Source organism: Bos javanicus, chromosome X (assembly GCF_032452875.1).
Source record: "Bos javanicus breed banteng chromosome X, ARS-OSU_banteng_1.0, whole genome shotgun sequence".
Classification (NCBI taxonomy): Eukaryota; Metazoa; Chordata; class Mammalia; order Artiodactyla; family Bovidae; genus Bos; species Bos javanicus.
Window position 1 is genome coordinate 38,921,573 of NC_083897.1, and position 26,762 is coordinate 38,948,334.

The 26,762-nt window shown below is 52.5% G+C and overlaps 2 protein-coding genes and 1 long non-coding RNA gene across 6 annotated transcripts; 2 read left to right on the forward strand and 1 right to left on the reverse strand.

Annotated features, from left to right (window-relative positions):
* Window positions 1-6,442: 6,442 nt before the first annotated feature.
* On the reverse strand, window positions 6,443-11,600 carry LOC133242825 (uncharacterized). 4 transcript variants are annotated; one of them, XR_009734904.1, is made up of 4 exons: window positions 11,040-11,600; window positions 10,269-10,420; window positions 8,986-9,138; window positions 6,443-7,470 (listed from the first exon to the last, which is right to left on the reverse strand). It is a non-coding gene; the product is annotated as an uncharacterized LOC133242825 (long non-coding RNA). The 4 variants fall into 4 exon arrangements; XR_009734906.1 differs by lacking the exon at window positions 6,443-7,470 and adding an exon at window positions 8,012-8,278 and having other exon boundaries at window positions 8,986-9,087; XR_009734903.1 differs by lacking the exon at window positions 6,443-7,470 and adding an exon at window positions 8,012-8,278.
* Window positions 11,601-11,824: 224 nt separating this feature from the next.
* ATP6AP1 (ATPase H+ transporting accessory protein 1) lies at window positions 11,825-19,671 on the forward strand. Its single transcript, XM_061409034.1, has 10 exons — window positions 11,825-12,051; window positions 12,271-12,397; window positions 15,187-15,261; window positions 15,528-15,721; window positions 16,242-16,282; window positions 17,024-17,109; window positions 17,475-17,716; window positions 18,196-18,243; window positions 18,338-18,569; window positions 18,782-19,671. The coding sequence occupies exons 1-10, from the start codon at window positions 11,900-11,902 to the stop codon at window positions 18,989-18,991; spliced, it is 1,407 nt and encodes a 468-aa protein (XP_061265018.1). The 5' UTR covers window positions 11,825-11,899; the 3' UTR covers window positions 18,992-19,671.
* A 323-nt stretch (window positions 19,672-19,994) lies between these two features.
* On the forward strand, window positions 19,995-26,127 carry GDI1 (GDP dissociation inhibitor 1). Its single transcript, XM_061409035.1, has 11 exons — window positions 19,995-20,419; window positions 21,494-21,601; window positions 21,759-21,858; window positions 22,007-22,141; window positions 22,609-22,807; window positions 23,074-23,205; window positions 23,752-23,851; window positions 24,204-24,375; window positions 24,679-24,823; window positions 24,949-25,003; window positions 25,094-26,127. Exons 1-11 carry the CDS (start codon window positions 20,375-20,377, stop codon window positions 25,244-25,246), a joined length of 1,344 nt encoding a protein of 447 aa, XP_061265019.1. The 5' UTR covers window positions 19,995-20,374; the 3' UTR covers window positions 25,247-26,127.
* The last annotated feature ends 635 nt before the right edge of the window (window positions 26,128-26,762 follow it).

Sequence of the window (26,762 nt, forward strand, 5' to 3'; positions counted from 1 at the left end):
AGAATTTATACCCAAATTTTTGGAAACAAGGTTTTAGAAAGTTTCCCAGTTATAAGATCAACATGTATAAAAATCAGTTGTATTTACATACATTCACCAGCAATAAAAAAATTAGAAAGTATAGTTTAAGACACCATTTACAAAAGTTACAAGGTAACTAGGAATCTCACAAAAGATGTGAAAGATCTACATAAGGAAAATCATAACATTTTATAGAAAGGTATTAAAGAAGACCCAAGTAAATGGAGAGTGATCCCATGCTCATGAGTAGGAATACTTGATATAGTAAATATGTCAGTTCTCCAGAATTAATCTACAGAATTACTCACAACAGCAAAAAGGAAACTCAAGGGTCCATCAACAGTTGAATGGGTAAATAAACTGGGGTCATACAAGGGAATATTATTCTCCATAAAAAGAAAGGAAATTCTGACATTGTGGCTGCATTGTGAATGAACCTTGAAAACATTACACTAAGCGAAATATGTCAAACACAAAAGACTACATGTAGTATATGATTCCATACATATGAGATCCCTAGAGTAGTCAAATTCATAGAGACAAAAAGTAGAATGGGTGACAGGGACTGGGGGAGGAGGGAATATATATATAGTGTTTAGTGAAGATAGTTTTAGTTTGTGGTAGATGAGAATGTTCTGGCAACGGATGGAGGTGATGGTTGTAGAACAATGTGAATGTGCTTCATGCCCCAGAACTGGACAGTTAAAAATGGTTACAATGGTAAAGTTTTATATCACTATTTTATCACAATAAATCTTTTAAATAAAAAATGGCTAAAAGGTAGACTTTGTTATATACATTTTACCACAACTTTAAGTAATCTAGCCAATATAATGAATTGATTTTAAAATCAATATGAACACACAATAGCCCAAGAACAGCCTCTTGAAAAAAGGACATGGTGGGAGGATTTGCCTTTTTGGGTATCAAAGTTTATTGTGAAGTTATAATAATTCAGACAGGGTGGTACTCGAGAGACAAACTGATTAGTGGAATGGAACAGGGATCCAAAAACTGACCCACAGCTGTAAGCACACTTAATATAGAGCAAAATTGGTATTCCAAGACAGTGGGTAAAGGACATTCATCTCAAACAGTACTGGGACAATTGCAGCTCTCTTAAAGACACTTGATCCTTGCCTCACAACATACATGAAGAAAGTGAAAGGGTTAGTCACTCCGTCGTGTCCAACTCTTTGTGACCCCATGGACTGTAGCCTGCCAGGCTCCTGTGTCCATGGAATTCTCCAGGTTAGAATACTGGAGTGGGTTGCCATGCCCTTCTTCAGGGAATCTTCCCAACCCAAGGATTGAACCTGCATCTCTTGCATCTCCTGCATTGGCTGGTGGGCTCTTTACCACTCACACCACCTGGGAAGCCCCACAACGTACATGAATGCATGGAAAACAAAGACAACTTCTAGAAGATAACGTAGGCAAATATTTCCATAATCTAGGGGCAGGGAAAGGTTTCTTAAAGAGGATATTAAAAACATGAGGGATTCCCTGGTGACTCAGTGGTAAAGAATCTGCCTGCAATGCAAGAGACGCAGGAGATGCAGGTTTGATCCCTGGGTTGGGAAGATCCCCTAGAGGAGGAAACGGCAACCCAGTCCAGTATTCTCGCTGGAAATATGCCATGGACACAGGAGCCTCACAGGCTACAGTCCATGGGGTCACAAAGAGTCGGACATGACTGAGGGACTGAGCACACATACAAAAAACATGAACCATCAAGAAAATGGTACATATCTCACATTGAAGGTCAGGAAGGGCGGCGGTGAGGAGATACCCCTCGTCCAAGGTAAGGAGCAATGGCTGCACTTTGCTGGAGCAGCCATGAAGAGATACCCCACGCCCAAGGTAAGAGAAACCCAAATAAGATGGTAGGTGTTGCAAGAGGGCATCAGAGGGCAAACACACTGAAACCATACTCACAGAAAACTAGTCAATCTAATCACACTAGGACCACAGCCTTGTCTAACTCAATGAAACTAAGCCATGCCCATGGGGCAACCCAAGACAGGTGGGTCATGGTGGAGAAGTCTGACAGAATGTGGTCCACTGGAGAAGGGAATGGCAAACCACTTCAGTATTCTTGCCTTGAGAACCCCATGAACAGTATGAAAAGGCAAAATGATAGGATACTGAAAGAGAAACTCCCCAGGTCAGTAGGTGCCCAATATGCTACTGGAGATCAGTGGAGAAATAACTCCAGAAAGAACAAAGCGATTGAGCCAAAGCAAAAACAATACCCAGCTGTGGATGTGACTGGTGATAGAAGCAAGGTCCGATGCTGTAAAGAGCAATATTGCATAGGAACCTGGAATGTCAGGTCCATGAATCAAGGCAAATTGGAAGTGGTCAAACAAGAGATGGCAAGAGTGAATGTCGACATTCTAGGAATCAGCGAACTGAAATGGACTGGAATGGGTGAATTTAACTCAGATGACCATTATATCTACTACTGTGGGCAGGAATCCCTCAGAAGAAATGAAGTGGCCATCATGGTCAACAAAAGAGTCCAAAATGCAGTACTTGGATGCAATCTCAAAAATGACAGAATGATCTCTGTTCGTTTCCAAGGCAAACCATTCAATATCACAGTAATCCAAGTCTATGCCCCAACCAGTAACGCTGAAGAAGCTGAAGTTGAACGGTTCTCTGAAGACCTACAAGACCTTTTAGAACTAACACCCAAAAAAGATGTCCTTTTCATTATAGGGGACTTGAATGCAAAAGTAGGAAGTCAAGAAACACCTGGAGTAACAGGCAAATTTGGCCTTGGAATACGGAATGAAGCAGGGCAAAGACTAATAGAGTTTTGCCAAGAAAATGCACTGGTTATAACAAACACCCTCTTCCAACAACACAAGAGAAGACTCTACACGTGGACATCACCAGATGTTCAACACCAAAATCAGATTGATTATATTCTTTGCAGCCAAAGATGGAGAAGCTCTATATAGTCAGCAAAAACAAGACCAGGAGCTGACTGTGGCTCAGATCATGAACTCCTTATTGCCAAATTCAGACTGAAATTGAAGAAAGTAGGGAAAACCACTAGACCATTCAGGTATGACCTAAATCAAATCCCTTATGATTATACAGTGGAAGTGAGAAATAGATTTAAGGGCCTAGATCTGATAGATAGAGTGCCTGATGAACTATGGAATGAGGTTTGTGACATTGTACAGAACAGGGATCAAGACCATTCCCATAGAAGAGAAATGCAAAAAAGCAAAATGGCTGTCTGGGGAGGCCTTACAAATAGCTGTGAAAAGAAGAGAAGCGAAAAGCAAAGGAGAAAAGGAAAGATATAAGCATCTGAATGCAGAGTTCCAAAGAATAGCAAGAAGAGATAAGAAAGCCTTCTTCAGCGATCAATGAAAAGAAATAGAGGAAAACAACAGAATGGGAAAGACTAGGGATCTCTTCAAGAAAATCAGAGATACCAAAGGAACATTTCATGCAAAGATGGGCTCGATAAAGGACAGAAATGGTATGGACCTAACAGAAGCAGAAGATATTAAGAAGAGATGGCAAGAATACACAGAAGAACTGTACAAAAAGATCTTCACAACCCAGATAATCATGATGGTGTGATCACTGACCTAGAGCCAGACATCCTGGAATGTGAAGTCCAGTGGGCCTTAGAAAGCATCACTACGAACAAAGCTAGTGGAGGTGATGGAATTCCAGTTGAGCTATTCCAAATCCTGAAAGATGATGCTGTGAAAGTGCTGCACTCAATATGCCAGCAAATTTGGAAAACTCATCAGTGGCCACAGGACTGGGAAAGGTCAGTTTTCATTCCAATCCCAAAGAAAGGCAATGCCAAAGAATGCTCAAACTACCGCACAATTGCACTCATCTCAAACGCTAGTAAAGTCATGCTCAAAATTCTCCAAGCCAGGCTTCAGCAATATGTGAACCGTGAACTTCCTGATGTTCAAGCTGGTTTTAGAAAAGGCAGAGGAACCAGAGATCAAATTGCCAACATCCTCTGGATCATAGAAAAAGCAAGAAGAGAGTTCCAGAAAAACATCTATTTCTGCTTTATTGACTATGCCAAAGCCTTTGACTGTGTGGATCACAATAAACTGTGGAAAATTCTGAAAGAGATGGGAATACCAGACCACCTGATCTGCCTCTTGAGAAATTTGTATGCAGGTCAGGAAGCAACAGTTAGAACTGGACATGGAACAACAGACTGGTTCCAAATAGGAAAAGGAGTTCGTCAAGGCTGTATATTGTCACCCTGTTTATTTAACTTATATGCAGAGTACATCATGAGAAATGCTGGACTGGAAAAAACACAAACTGGAATCAAGATTGCCGGGAGAAATATCAATAACCTCAGATATGCAGATGACACCACCCTTATGGCAGAAAGTGAAGAGGAACTAAAAAGCCTCTTGATGAAAGTGAAAGTGGAGAGTGAAAAAGTTGGCTTAAAGCTCAACATTCAGAAAACGAAGATCATGGCATCCGGTCCCACCACTTCATGGGAAATAGATGGGGAAACAGTGGAAACAGTGTCAGACTTTATTTTTTGGGCTCCAAAATCACTGCAGATGGTGACTGCAGCCATGAAATTAAAAGACGCTTACTCCTTGGAAGGAAAGTTATGACCAACCTAGATAGCCTATTCAAAAGCAGAGACATTACTTTGCCAACAAAGGTTCGTCTAGTCAAGGCTATGGTTTTTCCTATGGTCATGTATGGATGTGAGAGTTGGACTGTGAAGAAGGCTGAGCGCCAAAGAATTGATGCTTTTGAACTGTGGTGTTGGAGAAGACTCTTGAGAGTCCCTTGGACTGCAAGGAGATCCAACCAGTCCATTCTGAAGGAGATCAGCCCTGGGATTTCTTTGGAAGGAATGATGCTAAAGCTGAAACTCCAGTACTTTGGCCACCTCATGCGAAGAGTTGACTCATTGGAAAAGACTCCGATGCTGGGAGGGATTGGGGGCAGGAGGAGAAGGGGATGACAAAGGATGAGATGGCTGGATGGCATCACTGACTCGATGGACTTGAGTCTGAGTGAACTCCGGGAGTTGGTGATGGACAGGGAGGCCTGGCGTGCTGTGATTCATGGGGTCGTAAAGAGTCGGACACGCCTGAGCGACTGATCTGATCTCATCTTACTACAGTAAAATTAAGACATTCTGTTCATCAGAAGACATCATGAAGAAAGTACAAGGGCGGGGGGGCTTCCTTGGTGGCTCAGTGAGTGGTAAGGAATCTGCCTGCAATGCAGGAAACTTGGGTCTGATTCCTGGGTTGGGAAGAGCCCCTGGAGAAGGGAAAGGCTACCCATCCTAGTATCCTGGTCTGGAGAATCTCACAAATAAATCACTATTTACCCAGTCCAGTATTCTGGCCTGGAGAATTCCATGGACTGTATAGTCCATGGAGTCATAAAGAGTCAGACATGACTGAGTGCCTTTCACTTCACTTCATCCACTATTTATCTATGGAGAATCCCATGGATAAATCACTAAGATGAAGATAAGCAATCCATAGAAAAATGGGAAGATTGGTGTGAGCAGGTATTTTATTGAAGAGGAAACACAATGGCAGAGCTGAAAACATATATACTGTAAGAACTTCCTGTAATTGCATTAACAAAGCACAATAAACTGAAGTGTTAGTTGCTCAGTTGTGTCCAACTCTTTGCAACCCCATGAACTATAGACCGCCAGGCTCCTCTGTCCATGAAATTCTCTAGGCCAGAATACTGGAGTGGGTTGCCATTCCCTTCTGCAGGGGATCTTCCAAACACAGAGACTGAACCTGGGTCTCACACACTGCAGGCAGATTCTTTAGTGTTTGAGCCATCACAGAAGCCTGGACATGAATTTGCGGGGGACACTATTCAACCCAGTATATGCTAAGTTGCTTCAGTCGTGTCAGACTCTTTGCAACCCTATGGATTGTAGCCGGCCAGGCTTCATCTGTTCATGGGATTCTCCAGGCAAGAAAACTGGAGTGGGTTGCCATTTCCTTTTCCAGAGGATCTTCCTGACCCAGGGATTGAACTTGTGTCTCTTACGTCTCCTGCTTTGGCTGGTGGGTTCTTTACCACTAGCACCACCTGGGAAGCCCATTCAACCCAGTGTATATACCCTATGACCTGAGATACACACACACACACACACACACCCCCCTATGGAAATACACATACATGTGCACCATTAGGCAAATATATGTTTGCAGCAACACTAGCTGTGGTAGCTAAAGTGGGAAAATACTCAAATATCCCTCAACAGAAGGGCTCAATGACTGGCAGAATATCTGTCCAGAGGAACAGCAGTCATGTGGCTATTAGGCAATGACTCACATTAACCTCCCAATTTTGAGCACAGAATCTAGACACAAATATAATACTGAATAATTCCACTTATACAAAGTCCCAATGAAGACAAAACAAAACCATTGTATTGAGAGATGCCTGCTTATCTGGTTCCATGGTCAGGATGTCTGTCCAAACTCATATATTGAAATCTAATGCCCTAATGGTATTTATTAGGAGGTGGGGGCCTGGGAGAGGTGCTCAGGTCATGAGCTCATGAAGGTGAAGTCCTCAAGATGGGATGAGTGTCTTCATCAAAGAGGCTCCAGTTTCTTCAGTCCTCCTACCCAGTGAGGATACAATGAGAAGTCTGCAACCTGGGAAGAAGACCCTCCCCCACGCTGATGGTACCTTGATCTCTGACGGCAAGCCTTGGTGAGCAATAAACTTTCGCTGTTTCTAAGTGCCACTGTCCGTGACACTTTGTCCCAGCACCCCAAACAGGCTGATACAATTGGTAAGGTTATGAAAAGCCAAGAGATGACCCCAAAAATCAGGTGCGTGCTCACTGGTGGAAGGGAGAAGGAAGTGATGGGAGGGGGATGAGGATGTAGACATTTGAATTCTCGACTTGGGCGATGCCAAGGCAAAGTTCGCTTTGCTAAGTCATTGAGCTGGACATCTGGATTTCTCAACTTTTCTTTTTCAGTCACACAAGGACTGTGTGGGGGAAAGCAAGCCTGGGAGGACTGTGTGACGCCTGGGTGAGCGGGCTCAGGGTGTGGACTCCACTTTGCGGAGCACTCCAGGTGACATGGGCTGCAGAAGTGAGGTGGTGGCCCCCTTCACCTGTCTCACAGCAAGTACAGCATGGAGCTCAGGGTTTTGTAAGCAACGTTCCATTGCCGAGTCACTTGTGGTGAGGGTGCTGAAAGATTCCCACAGGGGGCCTGTGGGTCTCCTGATACCCTGACCCCGCCACTTGCAGTGTGTCTCCTGGCTGGCAATGGGCAAGGAGGGGTGCTCCTAAACGGAAGGAGACGGAATCATTGTGAACAAGAGGACCGTCGACCATGGCCCCGGAGACATCTTGCATCTGTAGGTCATTAAGAGCCTCCCGGCAAACCAAGGGACAGTAAGAAGCACCAGCATCTGCCAAGGGAAGAGGAAAACCAGGCATTGGCTTTACTCCATGAGGATGCTCTGATGCTCCCTGTGTCCCCTGTGTGGGTCTATGAGCAGGATGATGCCATTTTGTCAAGCTCAAGTATCAGCAGACTGAGCACAAGACTGTTTAGGGGGGCATCCTGAAGTGGTCAACCTCTAAGAGAAAAAGGAATGATAAACAGCAAACTTAGGCTAGCAATTACTTCCAGGGGGCAGGGAGGGGCAGGAGAAAGGGATTTGGGGAGAACAATTTTTGCCCAGGACCTGGCAGCACTCTGTGAAGTCTGGGGCGGGTGATGGGGGCTCCTTTTATTATCTATTTCACATGCAATAATGTGATGTGTGTAACGTAAAGGTGATGCGTGTCTACACAACATAGGTAATCCACGCAGCACACAGATATTACACTGATTTGGCGATGTGTCCAATACTGTATTAAAAGAAGACACAGGGATGGTGAGGGCCCAGGTGGGTTTTCATGAATAAATGCTTTCACCCCCAAAACGAAGCCACAGACAGAAGGTACTCATGGGTGCTGTCAATATTTATTGAAGGACTCAGCTTAGATGTCACCTTGCGGTTGAAGCAGACTTAGGTGTGCGCCCCTCTGTGTGCCTCCCTCCTGGCCCTGTGTGTCTCCCTTTTGAACATCCATCACCCTGGGCTGGGACCCCTCATGTCCCGTCTCCTGCAGATCAGATTGGGAACTTGAGGGGCAGAGTCTGAGTCCGACTCAGTGCCCGGCCCACAGCCACTGCTTCCAGAGGATTACCACTCCAGGGACCTGTGGGAACTGAGCAAAGAAGAAAAGCATCTGTGGGCCTCTGTAATGACGGGGAGCAGGAGACTGCTGGCCCACAAGGTCACACCTTTTGAGAAAATCTTTCCCTTCAAACTTGGACTTCAGTGATGCTGTGATGCCCTGTTTGGGCGCGGCGGGGGGGATCCCTGTTTTTTTTTCCCTTGGGGCACCAGGCTGAGCAGGATTGACAGACCAGGGGGATGCAACTGAGCCACCGGGCAGAGAGCGAGAGCAAGGACAGGGAAGGACTCGAGCATGTGGACTCTGGTCTCTCCCTTCCCCATCTGCTGGCGACCCTGGCTCTGATCTCTCACTTCAGATGCTCCCAGGGCCCCTGCCACCACGCCACCTGCTCGAACATCAGCCCCACATCAGTGCTGAGGCAGTGACCTCTGCAGTCTCTCTGGCTTTTTCCTCTGCCTCTCCATCACCTGGTCCAGCCCCATCACCTTCCTCCCAGACAAGGGCAGCAGCCTCTTGCTGGTCTCTGCTGCCACTCTCCCCACCTCATCTGTTCTGCTTCCACAGCCAAATCAGCCCTTTTAAACACAACTTAGATCATGGCCCTAAGCCTTCCAACCTCTCCTGGTCTTCTGGGGACACAGTGAGCTCCAGCAAAAACCTCTCCCTGAAGCTGACTCAGACGTTGCCACTGAGGGGCCCCACAAACAATCCAAAATTAACTGTCCCCAACTTACCTTATCTCCTAGTCCCCAACTCAGACGGATCCAAGAGCCACCTCCAGTCTCTGTCTTCCTCAACAATGGCAAGCCCACCTCCTTTCTTCAGTTCAACTGCCACTGTCATAGTTGAAGCCACATAGTTGAAGTGACAACCATGATTACAATCTCCTAAGCAGTTGATAAGTAGAGGTGATCAGTGGTCTGTCAGCTCTGTGGGGCTAGGAGGGGAGTCACATAGATTGAATTCTGCCAAGGAGATGGTATTTGAGGGGCAGGGATGGCAGCAGCAGTGGCTGGACACTGTCCTGATGTCCAGTCCCAAGTACCCACATCTTTGTAACCACAAACGGTGCTGCAAAAGCTCTCTTTATGTGCACTTGGCTGAGTATTTCTATTGAAAGTGAAAGTGAAGTCACTCAGTCATGTCTGACTCTTTATGATCCCATGGACTGTAGCCTGCAAGGCTCCTCTGTCCATGGGATTTTCCAGGCAAGAACACTGGAGTGGGTTGCCATTTCCTTCTCCAGGGGATCTTCCTGACCCAGGTATCAAACCCAGGTCTCCCACACTGCAGGTAGACTCTTCACCATCTGAGCCACCAGGGAAGCCCATTTCTATTGAATGGATCCCTAAGAGGGAAACCGCTTAGTTACAGGTCATACAGATTTCAGTTTGTTAGATGCTGCCAAATTATCCTCTAAAAACAGTTCGACCAGTTGATATTTTCACCACCGTGTAGGCAAGACTATTTCCCAACATCCTTGCTGGCAACGGGCATGATCAAACTTTTATCTCCCCATATTTTTTATTATGAAAAATTGCAAACATATAGTGTTTTAGTTTCCCAGGGCTGCTATAAGAGATTACCACAAACGGGCAGGCTTCAACCAACAGAAATTTATTCTCTCCCAGTTCTGGAGCCTAGAAGTCCAAAGTCAAGGTGTAAACAGGGCTGTGTTCCCTCTGAAAGCTCTAGGGAAGAATTTCTCCTTGTGTATTTGTTTCTGGTGGTTCCAGGAGCTCCTCAGTTTGTGGCTGCAAAACTCTGTCTCTACCATCGATTGGCCTTCCCTGTGTGTCTGTGTCAAAACTTCTCTCTTCTTAGGAGGATACTAGTCATTGGATTTAGGGCCCGCCCTACTCCAGCATGACCTTATTTGGATCACATCTGCAAAGATCTAATTTCCAAATGAAGTGACATTTACAAGTTCTGGATAGACATGAATTTTAGGGGGATACTCTTCAACCCAGTACATGTATCAATGTTAAAAAAAACAAAACAGCACCCATTTACTTACCCACTAGATTCCAATGGTCGCCAATATGAGAAATCAAAAATGGCACAGACAGAGACTTCCTCAGTGGTCCAGCAGTGGTCCAGAAGACTCCATGCTTCCAATGCAGGGGGATTTGGGTTTGATCCCCGGTTGGGGAACTAATACACCACCTGCTGCATGGTATGGCAAAAAAAAAAAAAAAAAGAGGCATATAGCTAAAAAACATGACATTTTGATTCCACTTTTTTGACTTAGTATGAATAGATTGCTAGATTTCTTTTTTTTATTTCTAGATTCTAATTAAAAAAATAGATGTGCAACAAGCAACAAAGGTTTACTGTATACCATAGGTAACTATAGTCAATATTTTGTCAATATCACTAATGGAATACCTATAATGGAAAATTATCTGAAATATCTATAATGGAAAATAACCTAACAATAATAGATGTGTCTATTATAAAAATAACATATGTGTATAAGAACCACGTAGCTGTGCACCTGAAACATTGTAAGTGTTTTGTATGTGCTTTTGTAAACACACACACAATATATATATATATATATATATATATATTAAGAAAAAAAAAAGAGGCACAGAGAAAGATGAAAGTCTCCCAATTCATTTGAGGTGGTGTCTCACATCTTCTGGCTCTAGTTGTCTCTTTCCTCTCCTGAAGGCAAACTTCGAGAAAGGAACAATCAACGCTGCGTCTCCACTTCCTCACAATGACATCACTTTTAGCAAACTGGTGTTGCGAAGTACAAGAAAGTGTTCTGTCTTCATCTTACCTGCTTCCTGGTAGCAGTCGAGACTGACGTTGTTAATCATGGCGTCCTTGAAACTTCCCAGGGTTTTCCCCCTCCTCCTTGATGCTCCTCTCTGATCTCTCTTCTGATCCTCCTCCCTGCCCCTAGCAAGTGCTGGTGTTTCTCTGGACGCTCTCCTGGGCATCCTCTTCTTTCCTTACCTGTATAAGGGAGGGTCCAACTGCGGGAAAAAGAAAGCCCTCTTGCTATTCTAAGCATTCAGTTCAGTCGCTCAGTCGGGTCCGATTCTTTGCGACCCCATGGACTGCAGCACGCCAGGCCTCCCTATCCATCACCAACTCCCGGAGTTTACTCAAACTCATGTCCATCGAGTCGGTGATGCCATCCAACCATCTCATCCTCTGTCGTCCCCTTCTCCTCCCGCCTTCAGTCTTTCCCAGCATCAGGGTCTTTTCCAAAGGACTCAGTTCTTCGCATCAGGTGGCCAAACAACTGACTCATTGGAAAAGACCCTGATGCTTAAGTTTTAAAACAGGGAGACGGTAAGCCGTGAGTGCGGGGACAAGCGGAGCCCAACCCGCCCAGTACCTTCTGCTGGGTCCCACCCACCAGCATCCGCAGATTGGCAGGCGCGCTGTGGGAACCAAAGGAGCTCTGCCCCGCCCCCTTAACCATTTGTAGCGTGCGCGCCCGGAGAGAGTACAGCCAACCAGCGAAAAGGAGCAGCTGTGAGTGACAGCCACATCGTTCAATCACCTGAGAGTCTGGAGAGCCGTCTTGCGCCCGGACCAATGGCAGCTCAAGGCGGACTTTGGGCGGGGGCGTCGGTCACCTGATCCGCGGCGGCCGCGGTGGGTCCTGGCAGTACAGGCCGAGAGGTTATGATGGCGGCGACCGCGGCGGCTCAGGTGCGGGCGGGGACGCGGTGGGCTCCAGCGCTCTGCCGGATGCCATGGCTGCCGCTGATGCTGGTGGCGGCGGCAGCGGCGACGTCGGAGCAGCAGGTGCCGCTGGTGCTGTGGTCGAGTGACCGGTGAGCGGGGCGGGCTGCGCTGCGCGCCGCGGCGGTTGAGGGGCCCTAGCTCGACTCCGGAGCTGTCCTTGGCGGGGGCGGTGAGGCCCAGGGGGGGCTGTCCCTTGTTCGGAGGCCTGTAGCAAGGGCGCTGGCTCTGGGCCCCAGGCATCAAGCTGGGAGCCCACGGGCTTCGGATCTCAAGCCCCCGCTTGATAGCACCTCTCTATCCCCTGCCAGAGGCCTGTGGGCTCCTGCGGCCGACACCCACGAGGGCCATATCACCAGCGACATGCAGCTCTCCACCTACTTAGACCCCGCCCTGGAGCTGGGCCCCCGAAATGTGCTGCTGTTCCTGCAGGACAAGGTGCGCCTCCCCCAACCCTCTCTCCCTACGTCATTCAGGAGACAGCCCCCTCTCCCCCAGGACACTGAGGCCCATTCCCCGAGGGAAGCTGCAGTGACCTTGTCCAAACTGCAGAGAGGTGTGGTTCCTTCCTTAGGAAGGCCTGCGGGAGAATGTTCAGTGGGAATGGTGTGTGCCTGCTAAGTCGCTTCAGTCGTGTCTGATTCTTTGCTACTCTATGGGCTAATAGCCCGCCAGGCTCCTCTGTCCATGGGATTCTCTAGGCAAGAATACTGGAGTGGGTTGCCATGCCCTCCTCCAGGGGATCTTCCAAACCCAGGGATCAAACCTGGGTCTCCTGCATTGGCAGGCAGATTCTTTACAGTCTGAGCCACCAGGGATGCTCCTAGTCAAGAACAGTGGAGTGGGTTGCCATGCCTTCCTCCAAGGGATCTTCCCCACTCAGGGATAGAACCCACATCTCTTTAGGACACCTGGATTGGCAGGCTTTTTTTTTTTTTTTTTAAACACTAGTGCCACCTGGGAAGACAAACAGCTAGCAGAGGATGGTTTCCATCCGTCTACCTCTGGGTTATGGGCACAACACCCTTCCACTGAGCCACTCAGCTGAGCATGGGAATGGTGAGGGCCCAGAAATGGCACCCACTTGATTGGGGGAAATAAGGGGTCAGAGGCCAGATGCTGATTGAGTACCAAACCCTTACCTGACTCACTACAAGGCGAGGATGATGAACCCTGTTTACAGATGAGAAGCCCAAGGATGGCAAGTGACTTGCCCAAGGTCACATAGCTATTGGGTGGCAGAGTTGTGATTCTGACTGTAATGATCGTAAGACAGAATGGAAGAATGATTGATCGCTTACTGAGTGCTTCATTCATACTAGCTGAGCTGATGTCATTATCTTGGTTTTACTGTCTAAGGAGCTAAGGGTTGTAGGATCAGCTGAAGTTCCATGGCTTGTGCAAGTCCCAGGTTATTCCAGCCTGAGTCTGTTGGACACCCCTCCCCCACTGTGATTTTGTGCTCATACCCAGCACACTGTTTACCCTCCCATCTGGGCATTTCTGGCCCTAAAGCAGGTATGCAGACCACAAGAAGATTCTAGGGCAGTGTAGGATTAGTGTTTGTGAGATTATTGAGCTTCTGCTTGTCTCTTCCTCATTGGTGGCCTGTTCGGGTCATTCCCTTTGTGGTCTTGCTCTGTGGGCAGAGGGTGGTAGCTGTGCTGGCCTGTAGTCCTTCCAGGAGGTGGTGAATAATGTAGTCAGACTGGAACTCAGTTCCAGTTCTATTGCTTACTGGCCTTTGGACATGTGAAATACTCTGCAAATACCAGTTTCCACATCTGTAAAAAGACACCACTGACATCAGAGGGCAGTGAGGAGCAATTCTGATAGTCCATGTAAAAGATCTGGCTGGCGCCCCCCCCCACCCCCATCTGATGGCATTCACTCATTCATTCATTTGTCAAATATAGACTACCTACTCTGTGACAGGTATTGATTAAGTGCTGGGGACATACCAATGAGCAGAATCACCCAAGCCCCTACTCCGAAGCAGCTAACACTCTTGCGAGGGTGAGAGGTTTACGTAAATGCTAAGTTGGTATGATATAATGTCAGCACTATAGTCCTTAGATAAGAAGGAAGCAGACTTGGGGACAGAGTGACTGGCAATGCTGTGTAACATAAAGAGGGAGCAGGCAAGTGCTCGCTGAGGAGGTGGTATTGAAGCAGAGATGTAAGCAGAGGTAGAGATGGAGCCATGTGGCTGGGGGAGGAAGGTATGCATTCCTGGCAGAGCAGCAGGTGCAAAGGGTGAGCCTGTGGAAGAGCTGGTGTGGCTGGAGTACAGTGAGTGAGAGAAAGGCTTAGGAGATGGTCAGTTGAGGAGCCCGGACATGAGGGGGAAAGGGGTTGGTCGCAGTTCTAAAATGTGGCAGGAAGTCTTGGGTGATTTCGAACAGGGAGTGCACACAGGCTTTCTGAATGATAGCCTCGGCACCAGAGAGGCTCAGGATTCCTGCCCAGAAGGGCAAGGAGGCTGGGCAGGTGTGTATACTAAACACAATGACATCAGGGAAGCTGATTAAGATCACCTCTGGGCCTCCCTGGGAAAATACAGAGGAAGCTGGGAGTTGGAACGGAGGGCTAAAGTTGAAGGACATCCATAGGTTGTGGAGATTAGAAGGATGGGGGTCAGGGTGATTGTGGTCCAGAGTGCTCAGAAGCCTTCTGTGGTTGGTCCAGTGTGTTCTGAGATCTTCACCTCTGTCCCCTTCCACCAAAACTGGGGCGGGGAGGGGGGATTTCTCACCCTCCTTTGCAAAGGGTCCTGTGCAGACTGGACAAAGGCGGCTCCAGCTGTTGCAGCTGGCATGTAGGTTCTCTTTTTACTGGGCCTTCCGCCCCGGGGGCATGCAATCAGTGTTCTTAGCTGCTCCCAGCCCCCTCCCCACAGCTTCCCTCTTCTGTCCGAAGTTCCTCTTATCTCCAGGCAGGCCGTTGACTCTTACTCCTGAGGTTATCATGAGTCAGCTGCCCACACATTTTCTCCCAACCCCGTGACTGCCTTCCTTGTCTTCTTGCCCTGCTGAGAGGGTTGCTGGCGGAAAGAAAGAGAACCTTCCACACCCCCACCCCTAAAATGCACCCTCATGCTCCAGATCAAACCTGCCTCTAAATGAGATGTTGCTGGCCCTGCAGAAATGCCCAGGGCCAGTGTCTGCCCCCTGCCCTGGCCCCACATCTGTCCAACCTTCTGAGGCTGTTTCCCTCCCTTTTACTAGCTGAGCATCGAGGACTTCACAGCATATGGTGGCGTGTTTGGAAACAAGCAAGACAGCGCCTTTTCTAACCTGGAGGTAAGAGTCTACACCCAGCCGGTGACCCTGGAGGCCACCCCGTGCCTCCCTCCACCAGCATAATAGGAACTATCCCCTCAGGAACCAGAGACGTTGGCTTGATGGGGAAAGGCCAAGTGTCAGGGCCAGGAGTGTGGTGTGTGTTGTTTCTTACCTGGAGTGAGACCCGGTGTAGGTGTGGCTTGCTACCGAGGTCTGGGTAGCTGGCCGACCCTGGTCCCGTGGCCCCTTGCTAACTCATCTGCCTGTCTCCCCCCTGTTCCCAGAACGCCCTGGACCTGGCCCCCTCCTCTCTGGTGCTTCCTGCTGTTGACTGGTACGCGATCAGCACTCTGACCACTTACCTGCAGGAGAAGCTCGGGGCCAGCCCCCTGCACGTGGACTTGGCCACTCTCCAGGAACTGAAGCTCAATGCCAGCATCCCGGCCTTGCTGCTCATCCGCCTGCCCTACACAGCCAGGTATGGGTGGGCCTCTAGCCTCAGGGCCCAAGCTCTGGGGGCACAACTCTGTCCAGCCAAGCCGTCCTCCATTTAGCACCCTGAGGCCCTCCCAGAAGGCGTCTGTCTGGCCAGAAGAGGCAGGAAGGCCCTCCAGCCGGGTTGGGACTCAGGAGTCAGTGCCCAGCATCAAGCTAGGCCTCTCAGGCCTCCTGAGATGAGCCAGGCATGGGCCTCGCTAGCAGGGAACCAGCCTGCCTAGTGGGGACTGTTCATGGAGAGGTGGCAGGGACGTGACTGGGACTCTGGAGCTGGGGGAGAAGGCACAGGGGATTCCAGGCAGGGCCGCGAGGTGAGCAGAGGTCCTGGGAGGGGGGACTGGTGGTGGTGAGTGTGGCTCTTGGAGGCCCAGCTCGAGTGTTCTAAGTGGCAGGGCTATACCAGGGAATGCCAGGGCCTGGAGGGGCTTCAGGAGGCAGCCCAATGAGTGGCAGAGAGCCATCAGGATTTGGGCAGCTCGAACTTTATGTCTCTTCCCTAGCTCGGGTCTGATGGCACCGAAGGAAGTCCTCATGGGCAATGGTGAGTGGGGTCGGGGAAGGTGCACGGTTTCCATCTTTATCCAGCCCTTGGCCATGCGGAGCTGGCCCAGGTTCCTCAGCCCCTCTCCATTCCCAGGGGGCCTGGCTGCTTCTCCGAGCCCCTGGCAACTGGGCAAGGTCCCTAGGCCTCGGCCCAAGCGTTGGATGCCCAGGGGCCTCCTCAGCACAGCCTGGAGCCAACTTCCACCCAGACAGCCTGCACCCTAGGGTCTGGGGGTTTAACACGCCAGCACTGTTTCAAACACCTGTTCTGAGAACTTGTCTCCCTTGCGCTAGAGAGGACAGTTCTTCCTCCCAGAAAGGTCACCGGAAACTTGCCATGCTGGATTTGGTGTTTTCGGTAGCTGTCTGTCTTTCCTCTGTCCACGTGGGGGAGGCGGTGACTGGGGCCATGGTATCCCAGGGGAGGCCAGAAGCGGGGGGGATGATAAGAAGTGGCTGTTGAAACGGAAAATGCTACTGGGGGTTGATGGGAGCCGGCTCTTGGAGGGGCTCGGTGTCCCACATGGGGACATACTGGTTGCTAGGGTGAGAAGGGCTTCACAGTGGAGACATCTAGGGGTGCCCGCCTCCACAAGGTGATCTCACAGAGCGCCATCCAGAGAAGGCGCCCAGAGAGGGCATAGAAGGGTACAGCCTGCCTCTCCTGGCTTCTGCTGGGTACAGTGGCTGCGAGGGGCTGCCTCTGACCTGCGTTTCTGTTCTCCCCCTGGCCCCTCAGATGAGGTCATTGGGCAGGTGCTGAGCACACTCAAGTCAGAAGACATCCCCTACACGGCGGCCCTCACGGCGGTCCGCCCTTCTAGGGTACGTGCCCATGCCCAGGGCTCCAGGAGGCGTGGTCGGGGAGCCTGGAGGGGGGCTGGTTCCTCTGGGCAGGTGTAGGGGTGGGGGGCATGGATGAGCCACAAAGTCAAGCAACCACTGCCCATCTCACCCCATTAGCCTTATGGGCTGGCATTTTCGGACATGAAGTCCAAGTGTTCTGAAGTTGCAAAGATTAGCAATGTCACAGAGGCTTAGGGGAAAGCTGCTCAAAGGAAGCTTTTGCATATGAGCATCACTGGTGGGACCAGAGATGGTGCTCAGTGGGGAGAGGAAGGGCAGGCTATCTGGTTCAGGGCTCGCCCCAAGGGCTGTTGAGAGAAGGTTTTGTGGGCTCTTGTCTGCAGGTGGCCCGCGATGTAGCCATGGTGACTGGGGGGCTGGGTCGCCAGCTGTTGCAGAGAACGGTGGTGCCGCCTACAATGAATGTCCCCGTGAGTTACAATGACAGTTACGACACCCGGATCCTCTTCTGGGCCCAAAACTTCTCAGTGGCATACAGGGAGCACTGGGAGGACCTGACCTCCCGCACCTTTGGGGTCCAGGACCTCAACCTGACTGGCTCCTTCTGGAATGACACCGTTGCCAGGTGAGGGCAAAGTGCGTGACCCTGCCTGGGTCTGTGTTGGGGGGCGTTCAGCGTGAAGATGCAGGTGGTGGTGTAGGGTGGGGCTGCTGCTCAGAGCTCTGCCTGCTCATGCCTTCTCATCCTTAGCTGGGGCCTTGGTTGTTAACAGTTCCTAATCACCCTGGATCCCAGTGCCACCCCCTTGGGCAGCCTCATGGCCCAGCCTGAGCACCTTAAGCAACTCCAAGAGGGAGTCTGGGGGTTCAGGGAACCCAGAGGAAGGAGCCCTCAGCTGGAGGTGGGGCACCTGTGTGCTACCCGGCTCCTGACTTGGAAAGGGATGGGGCCTCAGGTCTCCTATCTGTCAAGCTAGGGTGCTGGTTCTTTAGGTGGCTCTGCGGGAGGACCTGGTGCAGCTCAGGTAGAAGGAGACCTGAGGGCCTTGCTCAGAAGTGTTTTCAAGGCCATTCCAGAGTCTGAAAACCCCTCTTCCTCTGCAGGCTGGTGCTGACATATGACTCACTCTTTGGGACCATGGTGACATTCAAGTGAGTCTGAGAGGCAGGGGCAGGTGGGCTGCTGTGGCTCCAGCCTCTCCAGCTGCCTGACCCCGCTCCGCGGCGCACCCCCCCCCCCCCCCAGGTTCATTCTGGCTAACAGCTACTACTCAGTGTCTGCCCGGCACTGGTTTACCTTGGAGAACCTGGAAATCCACAGCAATGGCTCCGTCGCCTACTTCAATGCCTCCCAGGTCACGGGGCCCAGCATTTATTCCTTCCACTGTGAGCATGTCAGCAGTGAAAACGAGGATGGCAACCTCCTTGTGCCTGACACGCAGCCCTCTCTTTGGCAGATGACTTTTCGGGACTTCCAGGTAGGAAGGGAGGAGGGACTGTGCCTGACAGTGGGGGAGCCCTGGCTGGAGGAGGGGTTCGGGGGGAGCAGAGGCCTGTGAAGGGTTTCTGGGTCCTTTCAGGTTTGGGCCTGGGAATGTAGTCCCATCCCCTTGCTGCTCTCTTCCCACCAGCTGGGGAACACTTACCTGGCCTCTCTGGGTGGGGCCATTCGGTGCTTTCTGTCCCTCAGATCCAGGCCTTCAATGTGACAGACAAGAAGTTCTCCTATGCTAGCGACTGTGCAGGCTTCTTCTCCCCGGGTATCTGGATGGGGTTGCTCACCTCCTTGTTCATGCTGTTCATCTTCACCTACGGCCTGCACATGATCCTCAGCCTCAAGACCATGGATCGCTTCGACGACCACAAGGGCCCCACCATCACTTTGACCCAGATCGTGTGATTCCACACCTGCCGGGGGGGGGGGGGGTTGAGGGCGTGGCTGGGGTCCAGGTTGTCACCTCCCCATCAGAGGCCCACTGGGCAGGAAGGCTTCTCCCTCTTCCGCCATCCCACGACTCCCTGGCTCCCCCTAGCTTGTCAGGCTACCTGTTCAGCCTGCTGAGGGTCTTCCCTGGGCTGTCCACTCCCCACCACATCTCTCTCCACAAGGTGTATATATTTCTGCATAGACAGTAGACAGATCTCCCAGGCTTGATCATTATAAAGGTAGGGGCCGTTAGTTCTACAAAATCCACCCCGCTTCTCCTTATTTATTCTCATTTCTCCACTTTTGCTCCTTGCTGTTGATAGTGCTTTTGTGTAGCCAGTCCTCCCTTCCCAGGCTCTATGGGGTTCCTTGTAGCAGCCAGGAGCTGTTCCATTCCCTGAGTTTGGGGGGAGTGTGGAAGTACTATTTGTCTGTCCCGCTTAGCTGGCGTTATTGTTTTATTTTTTGGTGATGTGCTAACAATAAGGCGTACACTGGGGTTTATTCCTTTGGCCTAAGAAGGAAGGGACCTCCATGGCAGGTGGGCTGGGTGTGATCACGGGGTTTGGGACCTGTTCCTGTCGGGAGTACCCGGCAGGAGCCCCGGGGTGCTCGTGGTTTTCTTCCAAATAAAATAAAGACGGGTCGCCATGCTTGGGTTTCTTGTCACTCATTTCTGCGCTGGGCACAAGGGAGGATGCGCTTGGCTGAAGGCCGAGAGAGGAGGCCTGAGGATGGAGGGATGGAGGCTGCTTTTCCAGCGACCCAGCAGAGGCCGAGAGGGTCGTTCGCAAACTGGATTTCCCCCGGCCCCCGCCTTAGCGACTAGTGGAGGGCGGGGGCCTTCAGCGCCCGGGAGAGGGAGGCGGGGGAGACGGCCACGACAATAGTCGCCCCCACGTCCCCAGGGGCCCGCCTCGGGCTGCTGCAGCAGTGCGCACCCAGCCGGCGAGGCCGCGCCGAGCTTCCCAGGGCGGGGCGCGCGAGGCTCCCGCGCACGGATCCCTGGCGGGTCTCAGCACCGTCTGCCAGGCCGCCCCGCCCCGCCCCGCCCCGCCTCACCGCCGTCTTTTCTAGGCCCTCGGCGAGGCGACGTGGCCAGCCGAATGGCGCGAGCGCTAGAGCCCGGGTCCCAGCAACCCTTCCCGGGAGGCAAGCGGGGACAGCAGGGCCCCTGGTCGGCGCAGCAGCGGCGGAGGGGAGGGGCCGGGACTCTTTGACGTGGCGGAGGGGTCGAGCGGCGCTGATGCGCCGCCATCTTTGGTCCACTGCGGCGGCGGCGGCGGTGGCGGCGGCGGTGGCGGCTGTGGCGGAGGAGGAGGAGGAGCCGACGGGCGCTGACACCGAGGCCTGACCATGGACGAGGAATACGACGTGATTGTGCTGGGGACCGGACTCACCGTAAGTGTGGCCTCCGGGGTCCAGGGCGCCGCCTCTCTTTCTCCCTGGGATGCTGCAGCCCCCGGCCCCATCCTCCCATCAGTGCCTGCGCGGCGCTGTTCGGTCCCCAAAAAGACAGCCCCGTGCCCAACAACCGTGATGCGGCCTCCATCCCTGTCATGGCCGGTCTGCCAAGAAGCGGCCCCTTTTCTGGCTGTCTCTCTTGACCGATTCCCCGGGCCCGACCCCCGGCCCCTACCCAGGACCAACTTAACATCCCCTCTCATTTTGCGCTCATTCTGGCGGAGATGTTGTGGTACAGGGACCTCCAGTCAGGTCGGGGCAGGGGAACTAGCCAGGGTGGGCTTTCATCCTGCCTCCCCAGGTTCTCAGGGGGCCCGAGGACCCAGGGAATGTTCCAGAAGGAGCCGCGGTGGGGACCGTGACCACATTCCCGCTACCCCACCCCGGTTTCCCATGGAGACCTCGGGGCTGAGGCGTATTTGTAGCCTTTGTCCTTGGGCTGGTGACAGTGACTGGTGAGGGTGTTTGCCCTCCCCCGAACCCTGTTGGACTGCTTCCCTGAGAGACGCCTCCCCCACAGTCGGGTGTGGAAGCCCCTACTGTGGCTGGGAAAGCTCAGGGTCAGGGGTTCCTCTTTGAGGAAAGCGGCCCAGGGTGGGGCCTGGGATTTCGGCACCATGCTAAGCCTTTCTTTACTTCCTTTTCGGGTCCTTTGCTTGTCCAGCTAGGCGATCCCTGTGTTTTTATCTGCCTTTTTGTGGGCTTCTACGTGGATAGGTGATTTTCTTGGCATCTTGGTTGCTTGAAGACCATCCATATGGCTGCTGGATATCCTTTTCCTTGTTCACCTTTTTACCCAGCAAGGTTATAAAAGGAAACCGTGGTCAAATGAAGGCGCCCCCCCCACCCAATTTCAGGCAGAGCGACCAGCCATAGATGCAAGGAACTGTGTGTTGAGGCAGAGGCCCTTCAGGTTGACTCTCCCCTCAGGGTTGGAGTGGGGAACACGGTCAGGGCTGCTGGTGGGAATGTGGGCAGATGGGAGTGCAGTGAACATTGCCCCTCACTCAGGAATGTATCCTGTCGGGTATCATGTCTGTGAACGGGAAGAAGGTGCTGCACATGGACCGGAACCCCTACTATGGGGGCGAGAGCTCCTCCATCACCCCCCTGGAGGAGGTAGGCTGCTCCGGGCCTGGGCCTGTCCCTTGTTAACCTCTTGCATGGGGTGCTGAATGAAGCAGCTCCCCAGGTTTTCTGGGTGGGGGGCGGGGGCGGGAGGGGATTCCTTGAGATGCATCTTTCTGTCTCTCTCTTCCCCTTCCCCTGCCTGCAGCTGTATAAGCGTTTTCAGTTGCTGGAGGGGCCCCCTGAGACAATGGGCCGGGGCCGAGACTGGAACGTTGACTTGATCCCCAAATTCCTCATGGCCAATGGTGAGGGAGACGAAGGAGGTATTGTGGGGGGCAGGGTGATTGGGACAAGCAGAGAAGGGTCAGACTGCAGACCAGGGACAGACAGACCAGCTCGAGCTTGTGAAGGGAGCCATGCTGACCCTGTTGCCTTGCCCACACCACCCCGCAGGGCAGCTCGTGAAGATGCTACTGTATACAGAGGTGACACGCTACCTGGACTTCAAGGTGGTGGAGGGCAGCTTTGTCTACAAGGGGGGCAAGATCTACAAAGTACCATCTACTGAGACTGAAGCCTTGGCTTCCAGTGAGTGTGGGTCCCGTGAGCCAGGGAATCGAAGGGGGGGGCGGAAGGGGGGACAGCTATCGAGAGCAGGGTGGCCCTTGCTGCAGGTCATGTTTCTTGTGCAGTACCAAAAGCCCCTTGCTCTATCATCCCCCTGTGTGCACCCACTGGTTGCTAGGAGGGGAGTCCGAGTGTGAAGGGAATACGGTGTCCTGGACAGATTTCAGCTTTTGACAGGGGCTTCACCTAATCAGTGAAACATCCCCAATGTCAGAGCTGGGAGGGCCCTCAGAGGCTGTCCAGCCAGACTCACTGTTGGTACAGTTGAGGAAACAGGCCAATAAGCACAGAGGGGTTAATTGAAAATCACACAGTGGTCGGCAAGAGAACCCTGCTGGGAGTTAGGGCACCTGCTTGCTCTGCCTGCCTGGCAGGTGGAGAGGTTCACAGCCCGCACCTCAGTGGTGCTTTGCATGTGGCCCTCGCAGACCTGATGGGCATGTTTGAGAAACGGCGCTTCCGCAAGTTCCTGGTGTTCGTGGCAAACTTTGATGAGAACGACCCCAAGACCTTTGAGGGCGTCGACCCCCAGAACACCAGCATGCGTGACGTCTACCGGAAGTTTGACTTGGGCCAGGATGTCATTGACTTCACTGGCCATGCCCTGGCGCTCTACCGCACTGATGAGTGAGGGGAAACTGGCATGGCATATTACCCCTCAGCCGGCCCACACCCTGCCCTCCCCACTCCTGCCTGCTGCTCTCTTGGCTCACCCTGAGTACTTCCCGTACTCAGCTCTGGGCTCACTCAACTGTCACCTTTTCTGTCCCTTCCCTGCATTTGACCCATGGTCTTTCCCAGGCTTGCAAGGGTGGGAAGGCTGGCCTGATGCCAGGGTGGGGGTGCACTGGGCCTTCTGCTCTTGGAGCCTCTTCTGACCCTATTTCCCCCAGCTACCTGGACCAGCCATGTCTTGAGACCATCAACCGCATCAAGTTGTACAGCGAATCCCTGGCTCGGTATGGAAAGAGCCCGTATCTGTACCCACTCTATGGCCTTGGCGAGCTGCCCCAAGGCTTTGCAAGGTGAGGGCGTGGCTTCTGTTGGTTGGCAGTGGAGAAGGCTGAGGCCAACAATGGGAAGGGTCCCCTTGGGCATCTCCACTGTGTTTTGTTACTTTCCCACTGTGGGCTTAGTTTACTTCCCACCATCCTCGGGTGATGGCAGCCCAGTGGGACATTGAAGTGCAGAGATGAAGGACCACAGATAGGGCTCGTTTGGCTCCTAGCTGGAGTCAGATGGCACAAGGACTGGGCCTGTGGCCTTGAAACCTCCGGTCGGATTCTTCAGAGCCATTCATTCTATTCCCTGGGATGTTTCTCTGAGGAGCTACCCTCATACTAGCCCTTTGCTCGAAATTTCTGGCATTAAGTGTAGAGAGGAGGGCCCCTTCCAGGTTCAGTCTTGAGGTCCTGGCAACAACAAAGCTTGGAAGAGCCCCCAGGTCTCCTGAGCTCTGCCTGCCTGAGGCCACCTTCTCCATGCCCTGTGCTGCCGGGGGCAGGGCATGCAGTAGCGCTGGTCCCCTTGTCTCCCAGGAGGCACCCTCATGGTTCCTCTCCCCACTGTAGATTGAGTGCCATCTACGGGGGGACGTACATGCTGAACAAACCAGTGGACGACATCATCATGGAGAATGGCAAGGTGGTGGGCGTGAAGTCCGAGGGCGAGGTGAGCCTTCCTGCTGCACAGGCGTGCTGGTCTGGGTGGGGCTCGGCCCATCCTTTGAGACCCTCTTCCCGGTCACCTTAGCTCTGCTGGGGCTCCTGCAACTCGGCCAGGCGCCTCAGCCCGGGGACCAGGGCTCCAGAGGAAGACGGTCGTCACTGCTGTCAGCAGACAGCTGTGGATGAGGGCCCAGCTTCCCGAGGTGTGGGAGGAGAATGTACGCTATGGGAGGGGTGATGGTGACAGCTTTGGGGAGTGGCCCGCCTACCAGAGCTGCCAGCCCTCCCTGGGTGTCCTGGCCCTCAGACATGGAGTGGGGGTCAAATAGGGCCAAGGCCTTCTGGTGCTTTCACAGGTGGCCCGCTGCAAGCAGCTGATCTGTGACCCCAGCTATGTTCCTGACCGCGTGCGGAAGGCCGGCCAGGTTATCCGTATCATCTGCATCCTCAGCCACCCGATCAAGAACACCAACGATGCCAACTCCTGCCAAATCATCATCCCCCAGAACCAGGTCAACAGGAAGTCAGGTAGGCCAAGCCCCACATGACTTCCTCCAGTGTGTTCTCTTCTTTGGGGTAGCCCTGTCTCGCTGCCCCCCACCCCCAGCCCGGGGGCTGGCTCTCTGCTCAATTCCTCCATGGAAGAGCAGGGATCCACATCACGGTCCCCATGTCTTGAGGCCCTAGGGAGGGATGCTTCCTTTCCACGAGGGCGGCTGCTGGGATGTGGCCAGCTCTGCAGGGCTGGGGAGGGGCAGGAGGGCCCAAGTTGAGCTTGGCCCCCAGAAGCCTCCCACGTACCCCTGCTAATGGAGCCTTTCTTGTGGGCAGACATCTACGTGTGCATGATCTCCTATGCACACAATGTGGCCGCGCAGGGCAAGTACATTGCCATCGCCAGCACCACAGTGGAGACCACAGATCCCGAAAAGGAGGTTGAGCCGGCCCTGGAGCTGCTGGAGCCCATTGACCAGAAGTGAGGGGCTGAGGGGCTGGGGCTGGAGCTGGGGGGAGGAAGGGAGCCAGGGAGCTGGAGGACGGACATCAGGGAGGGCAAGGCTGATCCTGAGACTTGTTTCAGTCCCTCCATCTGCCCCTCAGGTTTGTGGCCATCAGTGACTTGTACGAGCCCATCGATGATGGTTCCGAGAGCCAGGTAAGCAGCTTGTCTTGGCCCTGGGTCCTGGCTGCCGGCCCAGGGCCCCTGCCCCACTCACCTCGGGCCCTGGGCGCTGGCTGTTTCCAGGTGTTCTGTTCCTGCTCCTACGATGCCACCACACACTTTGAGACAACCTGCAACGACATCAAAGACATCTACAAGCGCATGGCAGGCTCCGCCTTTGACTTTGAGAACATGAAGCGCAAACAGAATGATGTCTTTGGGGAAGCTGACCAGTGATGGCTGACCCCTAGCCCAGCCCCTGGTGCCCTCTCCCCCAACCTGTCTGTTCTCCCTGAAGGCTGGGGAGACGGGTGTGGCTGGGCGTCCCTGTTTCCAACATCTTCTGCTTCCCCTACCACATTCCTGTCATCCACCTCATTGATTCACTGACCAAATCCTTAACCTTAGTGATGGTTTGGGAGATGGGGCGGGGGGTTGGTTAGTATCCTCCTTCTTGGCCCTTCCTTATCCTGGGGAAAGGGGGTTCCTCTCCTTGTGTGTGTATCTTCCCCCCACCCCTAATTCTTCTGCTCTGTTTGGGAAGAACGTGGAGGAAAGCTGATTTCTGCCCCCATTGCTCTTACCCCTACTGTAGTGGCCTTTGGAGATGCCCCCTGCCTCCCCCCACCAACTCTAGTGTGTTGGAAAGAAGGGGCCCTCCCAGCACAAAGTTACATTCCTTTCCCTAGTCCATCCCCGTAATTTATTCTAATTTATTAACTTTGGCCCACCCTGTGTGAGAAAGGAGCCCTGTCCTCTGCAACCTCGCGGTGTGCCCTGGGGCTGTGGAACAGCTACCCTGGCCGGGCCTGCCTGACCCTGGCAACCCTGGCACAGCTTGGGAAGGGAGAGGGCTTGGGTGTGGCCTTGTTGGAGGTTGATCTTGTTTTTGTTTCTTGTCTTTGTGTCCGCTGGTACTGGCTGAGAGAGAAATGACGTGTGAACAAAGCAGAAGGAGGTGGGAAAATGGATCCAAATCCCCTGTGCCCTGCCCACCCTATTCCTTCCCATTAGTGGTGGGAAATCCTTATCTTGCAAAGTGAATGTGTCCCTTTCCCCATCCTCTAGTGTATTTCACAGAAAACAAACTCTCCCAATAAAACTGTGTTGAAATCTGAGCCTAGATCTTTAGTTTTTTCTTCTCAAAGCTGTTTTCAGGCCAGGGCCTTGGCTCCCTGGGCTGCCCTGCTCTCGCACAGGCTTGGGACTACACGTCGTTTAGCTTTGTTCCCGATGGCTATAAAATGTGAATTCCTTCATCAGGGAATTGCAGAGCTCCTGAACTGAAGGGAGCAGGTCACATCACCCTGCCCAAGGCTACATATCACAGGTCACATCACCCTGCCCAAGGCCACACATTGAGCTAGTACTGACATCCAGGACTCCAACCCTTGGGGGTCAGTGTGAGGGAAATGGGAGATGGGTCCAGCTTGCGGTGGGGGTTGAGGTGGTGGAAACAGAGGTACAGGGCCCCTGCCTTCAGGCCAAGAAGGAGGAGGAGGAGGCAGAGGGGACTCAGGCCCAGTCCCGTGGCCTGGGGAAACAGGACTGGGGCCCAGTCCTGGGAGGGGAGTCAAAATCAAGGATGCAGAAGTAACCAGAGGGACTTCAGGCAGGGAGGCAGCAAAGGGACTGAGGGGATCTACCCTTAGACTGAGATCAACACTGAAGACGTGAAGGGTCCGGGGTGGGGGCAGCCTTGGGGTCAACAGAAGGAAGTAGGACTGGGGACCCAGCCTCAGGCCAGGGCTTA

Excerpts from the sequence above, each read along its gene's own strand:
- ATP6AP1 (XM_061409034.1), top strand. The coding sequence starts at position 11,900 with ATGATGGCGGCGACCGCGGCGGCTCAGGTGCGGGCGGGGACGCGGTGG. Across the intron at positions 12,398-15,186 it reads TGCTGTTCCTGCAGGACAAG|CTGAGCATCGAGGACTTCAC; the intron begins GTGCGCCTCCCC and ends CCCTTTTACTAG. Across the intron at positions 17,717-18,195 it reads TGGAATGACACCGTTGCCAG|GCTGGTGCTGACATATGACT; the intron begins GTGAGGGCAAAG and ends CTTCCTCTGCAG.
- GDI1 (XM_061409035.1), top strand. The coding sequence starts at position 20,375 with ATGGACGAGGAATACGACGTGATTGTGCTGGGGACCGGACTCACC. Across the intron at positions 23,206-23,751 it reads CTGCCCCAAGGCTTTGCAAG|ATTGAGTGCCATCTACGGGG; the intron begins GTGAGGGCGTGG and ends TCCCCACTGTAG. Across the intron at positions 23,852-24,203 it reads GCGTGAAGTCCGAGGGCGAG|GTGGCCCGCTGCAAGCAGCT; the intron begins GTGAGCCTTCCT and ends GTGCTTTCACAG.